At 41.8% G+C, this 10,067-nt stretch overlaps 1 protein-coding gene across 1 annotated transcript; it reads left to right on the forward strand.

Annotated features, from left to right (window-relative positions):
• Positions 1-8,212: 8,212 nt before the first annotated feature.
• ACTRT3 (actin related protein T3) lies at positions 8,213-9,333 on the forward strand. The gene is given in 2 exon segments (XM_044288713.1): positions 8,213-8,939; positions 8,942-9,333. Coding segments are annotated over 2 exon segments (1,119 nt in total).
• Positions 9,334-10,067: the final 734 nt, after the last annotated feature.

A 10,067-nucleotide genomic window follows, 5' to 3' on the forward strand; every position in this document is an offset into this window, starting at 1 on the left:
TTATCTCTCTGATCAGAAGCAAAGGGGATATTCGTTGCACAGGGAAATATTCACGGGTGTGGAGGTCTGAAGCCTCATAATATAACCATCATAAACCTGCCTAGAAAAACCGCTAACAGTTTGGTGTCAGAAGTGGGATCCGCCAAAGCAGTATCGGGTAAGTGATTCTATATTTAAGATATATATTATTACTGCCCTATACTGTAAGAGTGGATTATTTGAACCCGGTAAGCGCTTCTGATAAGCGTCTCCCAGGAATCTGATATTCCTAAAGTAATAGAGGGATCTGAAATCCCAGAGGAATCTGATATTCCTAAAGTAATAGAGGGATCTGAAGTCCCGCAGGAATCTGATATTCCTGAAGAAAAAAATGGGGTCTGTATTCCCCTAGTTTGAAAAACAGTATTGTGTGCAACGAATATCCTTTGCTAAACCTGTATATAGCTGTATAGTTGCTTAAGCATTTTTAGTCGTTATATATATGTATAAGGTTGAATTTTACTGTATAGACTGTGTATAGATTATGTATAGATTGTATGTGAGTTCATGCTGAAATTGAAGGTATAAAATTGGCCATCAATAGTTTAAAAATCTGCCATAGATGCAGGAGTAATATGAGCCTGAATTAGAAGTAATACCATCCAGAATAGTTTAAAATCTGCCATAAATTCAGGAGTAGTTATGAACCTGAATTAGAAGAAATAGGATAAAAAAAAACACATAAACTGATAAGCATAAGGTTTATCAGTAAGTATTTTCGCACTGAACACAAACATAATTATCCTTAGATAAACCTTCAAATTCAGCTGATCTCACTGTATATTTTAGCTAAGTAAAAAAATGGGCAATTCTTATGGTAAGAAGGATCCCATAAAGAAACTGAATTTTAAAATTTGGAACTGAAAATCATGTACCCTGAGTCTGCTGCAAATCTCTATGGTGAAACTGTCTCCTAAAAATGAATTGGGGAAAAGTCTAAAAAATGTTTGTCCAGAGGTGTTTAGGTCCATTTTATACTGATCCTTGGGTTGATAATATGTGTAAATGGACAGAAGGAATGAAATGTACTGACCCGTTCCCCAAAGAAGGGTCTTTTTCAGACTTTCATATGGCCATGATCAAGAGCCTATGTCTGAATGACAGACACTTTTCCATGGTACAAAGGAGACCCTCATTGGAATAAAATGTATATGAAAACTTGTGGCCAAGCATGGCTATCTGTGCAGAAGTTTTGGACTGACTTGTGCAGTTCGAATACAAAACAACAAAGTAGAATCCCCATTGTGAATCCAACTCCTGCCCCACCCCCATACGTGCCATTGTATCCCGTAGCAACAAAATTAACAACAGAATCAGATGATGAGATGTGCGCACACTTGACTCTACCACAGGTTCCTGACTTTACAGAACCTGAGGAACAAGTTTTGTCTGAGCATGCTAAACAGCCCAGTAGAACAATATATGCAAGGGCATCAAAGATTCAAGGGATGAGCAAAGACACTAAATGGTCTATGCTCAAAGGGAGGAGTAGTATGGGCAGACCTTTCCCAGCCCCATGGACAATGAGTCCATTAATTCTGATGCCTAGATACTTGCAGCAGATACAAGAGGAATATATGACCAAACTGATTGAAAAAATAAAAACATTGATTATGATGATATTTCGCTTTTGTTTCCCTTGCCAACAGGTGCACCAACCCAACCCTCGTCTTAGAGGAAAAGATGGCACTGGATTATCTTTTAGCTTCTAAGGGGGGGTTTCTGTGAGTTTATAGGAGAGGACTGCAGATACCAGGGATAAAGTCCAGGCCCATATAGATCAGGTCACTGTAATTCAGGGCATAGATAGTGCTATTATATGAGAGATAGAATCCTTTCACAGCTTTGGGTGGTTTTAGAGATTTCCTGTTTTCCATAGGTAACTGGTTGAAGGAAATAGGAGTATATATCCTCATGTTGTTGTTTTTCTCTTTATCATATATATCCTGGTGAGATGCTCCTGCTGTTTGATCGATCGGATCGCCCAGTCACGTGCAGATAATCACATCCTCATCGCAGCTCCCAGATACACCACGGATCAACCTATGTGTTTGATGGAAAGGATGTCCAACTAAACGTTCATCTCCACGCCACACCTTACCACATCAGGGCTCAGAGTCAACTCCCTGAAGAATCGAACCGAAGGATGGAGCATCATCATGGAGGCAATAACACCCAAGGAGCACCACAATCGACGACGGGCAAGCTGAGGAAACCGAAGATTCAGCAAGAGATTCAAAGAACACAGTGGACATATTGCAGAGAGGAGGGAACTGTCGTGGAAAGTTTTATTAAGCATAGGATGACTATGGTAGACTTTCCTTTTGGCTTAGGAATGGTATGTAGGTCTATAGATCAGCACTCTGGTTCCTGCTACCCATGTGAAAGCCGCCACCGTTGGTTTGAGAGGGATCTAATGGCTGCTGGCTCTGAGAGCAATGTTCTTAGTGAAAGCTACCAGCGGGTCCTCATCAGCAACGGTGGGGTATGGCACGCTGATGCCAGTCTCACTGAACCATGGGCGCCCCAACATGAAACATTGGTTGGTGAGACTGGTGTCCATGTGAATGCTATATCACCTTTCTTGGTCGACCCTGTTTTAAAAGACCTTCCTCAGGGACTGATCCCCCCTTTTGGAACCATGTCTAACAGAGATTCACTGTGGGTTAGTAGCATCTTTGTGCCAGATTAAATAGATGCTGTCCGATTAGGGCCACATTTGTTTAAAAAAAGGGCTGATTCACTTGGGAGCATTTGCGCAGTGTTCTGGGTGTGGTGGTGGATGGTGAGTGTTTGAGCGCCACCCACCGGCACTCTCAGGAAATGTGCGAATGTATACCTTCCAGGTCTAAAGAAATTTCTATCGGTCAAGGCATAAGGTGGAATGTACCTGCATATCTGCAACTTTACTGGGCAGCCATGTGCCATAGAGGGTGGGGTTAGCCCAGTAAAAGGTCTAACCCGAATATCCTATCTATGTGTAGAACTTGCATGCCTTATGTTTTTTTCTTACTTTTCTTTCTTCTCTCTTTTCACTATGCAGGAGATTTTTTCCTACTGTGCGCCGAATTACACAGAAGGTTTTTTTCATCTCCTTCATAGTCTTTAGTGTCTTCATGTGTCACACACACACACACACATACGTATGTATGTGTGTATGTATATATGTATATATATATATGTGTGTATGTGTGTATATACATGTGTACATACACACATACATACATATACACACACACCCTTAGATGGAGGAAAACATACAGTGATCCCGTTTTTATATATATATATAAAAGTTGGGATCAATGGTTGGATTGAAAGGGATTTTCATAATCTTACTTTTGATACATCACAGATTAGACACATATATTATACAAGCCTCATCTCTTATGGAAATACAGTACCTAGCATTAACATATCTCACTCCTCTGCCAGTCCGGGACACAATAGCAGCCTTCCTGACCAAAAGGCTATTTAACATCTCACCTCGCATACATTGACAGGAACGTGTGATTTCCTATTTAACTTGTTAGCATGGAGAGAGAAACCTGTTCAATGTAAAATAACCCTTTCATGTATTGTATATAGCAGATGTCAGCATTGTTTAGCAAAGTTTCAACTGTATATTGACAAACACATATTTCCCAATGCCTGCTGAGTTCTAGGAGGATTGGTCCAATTGAATCTGGAAGGACACTATGTTCCCACCCCCAACAAGCCCTATAAACTATGTGCTGGGAGAATAAAGATTTGAGATATTGACAACCTATGTTGAGTCAGGGCTGTCTTATCTCTCTGATCAGAAGCAAAGGGGATATTCGTTGCACAGGGAAATATTCACGGGTGTGGAGGTCTGAAGCCTCATAATATAACCATCATAAACCTGCCTAGAAAAACCGCTAACACCATGTCTGTATTTTTAGTTCAGTGTCATAATCGGTGAAAGGTCCTCTTTAACCACTTCAACCCCCCTAGCTGAAACACCCTTAATGACCAGGCCACTTTTTACACTTCTGCACTACACTACTTTCACCGTTTATTGCTCGGTCATGCAACTTACCACCCAAATGAATTTTACCTTTTCTTCCCACTAATAGAGCTTTCATTTGGTGGTATTTCATTGCTGCTGACATTTTAACTTTTTTTGTTATTAATCGAAATTTAACGATTTATTTGCAAAAAAATGAAATTTTTCACTTTCAGTTGTAAAAAATTTTCGCTAAATTTATTTTTCTACATGTCTTTGATAAAAAAAAATATGTTTGGGTAAAAAAAAAAATGGTTTGGGTAAAAGTTATAGCGTTTACAAACTATGGTACAAAAATGTGAATTTCCGCTTTTTGAAGCAGCTCTGACTTTCTGAGCACCTGTCACGTTTCCTGAGGTTCTACAATGCCCAGACAGTACAAACACCCCACAAATGACCCCATTTCGGAAAGTAGACACCCTAAGGTATTCACTGATGGGCATAGTGAGTTCATAGAACTTTTTATTTTTTGTCACAAGTTAGCGGAAAATGATGATTTCTTTTTTTTTTCTTACAAAGTCTCATATTCCACTAACTTGTGACAAAAAATAAAAACTTCCATGAACTCACTATGCCCATCACAAAATACCTTGGGGTGTCTTCTTTCCAAAATGGGGTCACTTGTGGGGTAGTTATACTGCCCTGGCATTTTAGGGGCCCAGATGCGTGAGAAGAAGTTTGAAATCAAAATCTGTAAAAAATGACCGGTGAAATCCGAAAGCTGCTCTTTGGAATGTGTGCCCCTTTGCCCACCTAGGCTGCAAAAAAGTGTCACACATCTGGTATCGCCGTACTCAGGAGAAGTTGGGCAATGTGTTTTGGGGTGTCATTTTACATTTACCCATGCTGGGTGAGAGAAATATCTTGGCAAAATACAACTTTCCCCATTTTTTTATACAAAGTTGGCATTTGACAAAGATATTTATCTCACCCAGCATGGGTATATGTAAAATGACACCCCAAAACACATTCCCCAACTTCTCCTGAGTACGGCGATACCACATGTGTGACACTTTTTTTCAGCCTAGATGCTCAAAGCGGCCCAAATTCCTTTTAGGAGGGCATTTTTAGACATTTGGATCCCAGACTTCTTCTCACGCTTTCGGGCCCCTAAAATGCCAGGGCAGTATAAATACCCCACATGTGACCCCATTTTGGAAAGAAGACACCCCAAGGTATTCAATGAGGGGCATGGTGAGTTCATAGAAAAAACATTTTTTGGGCACAAGTTAGCGGAAATTGTTTTTTTTTGTATTTTCTCACAAAGTCTCCCTTTCCGCTAACTTGAGAAAAAAATTTCAATCTTTCATGGACTCAATATGCCCCTCACGGAATACCTTGGGGTGTCTTCTTTCCGAAATGGGGTCACATGTGGGGTATTTATACTGCCCTGGCATTTTATGGGCCCTAAAGTGTGAGAAGAAGTCTGGAATATAAATGTCTAAAAAATTTTACGCATTTGGATTCCGTGAGGGGTATGGTGAGTTCATGTGAGATTTTATTTTTTGACACAAGTTAGTGGAATATGAGACTTTGTAAGAAAAAAGCAATTTTTTAAATCAGTACATTTTACTCATTTTGGGCTAAAGATTATTTTTTTCAATTGGTCCTAAAAATAAAATATCTATTTCCGCTAACTTGTGCCAAAAAAAATGTCTAAATGGAGCCTTACAGGGGGTGATCAATGACAGGGGGGTGATCAGGGAGTCTGTATGAGGTGATCACCCCCCTGTCATTGATCACCCCCCTGTAAGGCTCCATTCAGACGTCCGTATGTGTTTTGCGGATCCGATCCATGTATCCGTGGATCCGTAAAAAACATACGGACATCTGAATGGAGCCTTACAGGGGGGTGATCAATGACAGGGGAGTGATCAGGGAATCTATATGGGTGATCACCCCCCTGTAAGGCTCCATTCGGACGTCCGTATGTGTTTTGCAGATCCGATCCATGTATCCGTGGATCCGTAAAAATCATACGGACGTCTGAATGGAGCCTTACAGGGGGGTGATCAATGACAGGGGGGTGATCAATGACAGGGGGGTGATAAGGGAAACTATATGGGTGATCACCCCCCAGTCATTGATCACCCCCCAGTAAGGCTCCATGAAGACGTCCGTATGTGTTTTGCGGATCCGATCCATGTATCCGTGGATCCGTAAAAATTATACGGACGTCTGAATGGAGCCTTACAGGGGGGTGATCAATGACAGGAGGGTGATCAATGACAGGGGGGTGATCAGGGAATCTATATGGGTGATCACCCCCCTGTCATTGATCACCCCCCCTGTAAGGCTCCATTCGGACGTCCGTATGTGTTTTGCGGATCCGATCCATGTATCCTTGGATCCGTAAAAATCATACGGACGTCTGAATGGAGCCTTACAGGGGGGTGATCAGGGAATCTATATGGGTGATCACCCTCCTGTCATTGATCACCCCCCTGTAAGGCTCCATTCAGACGTCCGTATGTGTTTTGCGGATCCGATCCATGTATCCGTAAAAATCATACGGACGTCTGAATGGAGCCTTACAGGGGGGTGATCAATGACAGGGGGGTGATCAGGGAGTCTATATGGGGTGATCATGGGTTCATAAGGGGTTAATAAGTGACAGGGGGGGGTGTAGTGTAGTGTAGTGGTGTTTGGTGGTACTTTACTGAGCTACCTGTGTCCTCTGGTGGTCGATCCAAGCAAAAGGGACCACCAGAGGACCAGGTAGCAGGTATATTAGACGCTGTTATCAAAACAGCGTCTAATATACCTGTTAGGGGTTAAAAAAAATCGCATCTCCAGCCTGCCAGCGAACGATCGCCGCTGGCAGGCTGGAGATCCTGTCTCTTACCTTCCGATCCTGTGAACGCGCGCGCCTGTGTGCGCGCGTTCACAGGAAATCTTGGCTCTCGCGAGATGACGCGTATATGCGTCACTCTGCGCAGAGCTGCCGCCTCCGGACTGCGATCCTGCGTTAGGCGGTCCGGAGGTGGTTAAAGGGCGTTTTCCCACAAAAGATTTTTTAATTTTTTTTCAAACCAGCACCTGGATCTGAATACTTTTGCAGTTGTATGTAATTAAAAATGTTGTATAGCCACTGAGTAATTCACTGAATCTATCTATATAGCACCGCCCGCTGTTTTCTCTTTTTTTTTATTTCTCTGTCCTGCTCACTGAGATGGAAGCACATGCTCAGTTCCATCCTTCAACTTCCACCAGCTGCAGTACAAGGACATACCTCTGAGAAAGTGCACACCCTCTAAGCTGCCAGCTATAGATATAAATCTAGCAGAGCAATGAATGGGGGAGCCCTGGATCCATGTTATGTATCGTATTTTCTTGCCAATAAGACGCACCTAGATTTTAAAGGAGGACAAAAAGAAAAAAAAAAATTCATTCCACCTCAGGTCAGACCACCAATATTAATCAGACCTCAGCTTACAGTGCTCCATGCCTCATATCAGCCCCCAAGTCATATATATAATCAGCCCCAAGTCATATATATAATCAGCCCCCAGCCATATATAATCAGCCCCCAGACATATAATAAGCCCTCAGCCATATGAATCAGCCTCCAGCCATTATTCAGCAGCAGCCCCCCAGCCTCAGATCACAAAATAAATAAACCACTTACCTCTCCTGCTCCTGGACGCCGCCGCTCCTCTCCTCCAGCTCGATCCATAATAGAAGCGCTCATTAAGTGCATCTTATGGGAGGAAAAATATGGCCAGTTCTATGTTTCTTAGGGACAACCCTTTTAATGACAAGTTGTTTGCTATAAGGCCACCTACAGTAGAATAACTTATGTAAGGCCACTATTTAAACCAGAACAAAGGAGATGTTCCCTTAGTAACCAACAGGTCTATGTTTCAACATTCCAATTGTTAACTAAGGTTTTGTTTTCTTTTTTTTTTAAACTTCACGGATATCTGTAAGGCGTTGCCTTTAAGAGACAGTGATCACGATGACCACTTTATATCTGAGCACATTTATATAGTGCTCACTGATCTCAACACTATATGAAGTGTTCCTTTGGTGCAGACACTTTTGTGACACGCTCATTAGCTCAAACTGCTGCATTGTGACTCAACACATTCCACCTGTGGACAACGATGTGACCATCAGTGCTGAGCTGACATCTTTAAATTTACCATCATGGATGAGTTCCAAACTGCTGTAGTCATAGACAACGGATCAGGACTGATAAAAATAGGAATTTCCGGAGATAAAGAACCTCGCTTCACTTATTCAAACATCATAGGTCGATCAAAAGCAAAGTCTGTAATGATCGGAGCAGGACAGAGAGATTTCTTTGTTGGACAGGAGGCTCAGTCAAAAAGAGGAATTCTTGCTATTAAATACCCTGTAGAACATGGCGTTATCACATCTTGGGAAGACATGGAACTCATCTGGAAACATGCCTATAGCCACAATCTGAAGATGAATCCACCAGAAAGACCAGTACTAATCACAGAGCCACCCCTCAACCCACTTTCCAACCGTGAAAAGATGGCTGAGGTATTTTTTGAAAAGTTTGAAGTACCAGCCATGTATGTTGCTATCCAAGCTGTACTGGCTCTTTATTCTTCTGGCAAGGTAACTGGATGTGTGTTGGATATTGGTGATGGTGTGACACATTCGGTGCCAATTTTTGAGGGATACTGCCTCCCACACGCAGTGTTACGACTTGATCTTGCAGGAAGTGATCTAACTGAATACCTCATGAGGATCTTGAGTGAAAATGGCATCTCTTTATTCAGTTCAGCGGAAAGGGAGATTGTAAAAGACATCAAGGAGACACTCTGCTATGTAGCAAAGGATATAGATACAGAGATTAAAAAAACGCCAAAAGAACTGGAAGTGGAATACAAACTTCCTGATGGAAAGTAATTAGGATTCATGATCAGAGGTTTCGATGTCCAGAAACCCTCTTTGCACCCACAAACATTGGCATGGAAGCACCAGGTATTGATAGACTCTGTTTCAGCACGATAATGAAGTGTGAAATTGATCTGAGGTCCATGTTTTACTCAAATATTATTTTGTCTGGCGGGTCGAGCCTTTTCCCAGGAATTGATATACGCCTGGCCAAAGAGCTTACAACGATGGTTCCTCCTGGGTGTGAAGTCAAAGTCTTAGCTTCCCCTGAACGGATGCTTGCTGTGTGGACAGGAGGATCCATTCTTTCATCTCTCTCTGCATTCCAGAAAATGTGGATAACAATGGCGGAATTCCAGGAAATAGGACCAAACATCGTTCACAGAAAGTGTTTTTAAGAGGATTTGAACATTCTGGGTGCATGGTAAATAAAGTATAGTCAGCCACTGCATATTTATTTTTGTTATAGATGTAATTATCGTCTTTAAAAACAATGGAATTTAGTTATCGGTAACATTGTACTGTCAACATATGTATTTACTGTAACTGTAATGCTACACACTCAAAGCCTCCATCGCTTGTACGTCATAGTGCTGCATACAGTGCTTTGCCTCCAAATTGACAGTGACCCCAATGTTAGTAAATGGCATTGTATGACTGATTGGGCTGTCTTTGCTTTCACTGTAAATGGAAGCCATGACAAAAGTGTCACAAATTCTACTAATTCAATTTTTTTTAGCACTGGATTTTGGAAAAAGGTAAATATTCCCTAAAACTTCAGTAGCTAATGTTTCTACTCTCCCTGATACAACAGAGAAGGAGGAAATCCCGAACATAATGTGCTCCATTTTCTCTATGAATAAAGGGGGAGATTTATCAAAAACCAGCACAGAGCTGTAGATTTGTCTTCATTTGCAGCTAAAACACCCATTCCCACCCCCTTTTCAGAAAGTAGCAAGGGCAGTGCAGAAACGATGATTGCGAAAAAATTTGTTGCATGCGGCATTTAAAAAGTCGCAAAATGGTGTTGGTGACTTTTTTATGACACGAAAAGTGGCACAGGGAGATGAGAAATCGCCCCCCCCCCCTCCAATTCTTCTACTAGATCCAACATCACCTAGTGTTGGGTACT

The sequence above is a fragment of the Bufo gargarizans genome, chromosome 4 (assembly GCF_014858855.1).
Source record: "Bufo gargarizans isolate SCDJY-AF-19 chromosome 4, ASM1485885v1, whole genome shotgun sequence".
NCBI classification, from domain to species: domain Eukaryota; kingdom Metazoa; phylum Chordata; class Amphibia; order Anura; family Bufonidae; genus Bufo; species Bufo gargarizans.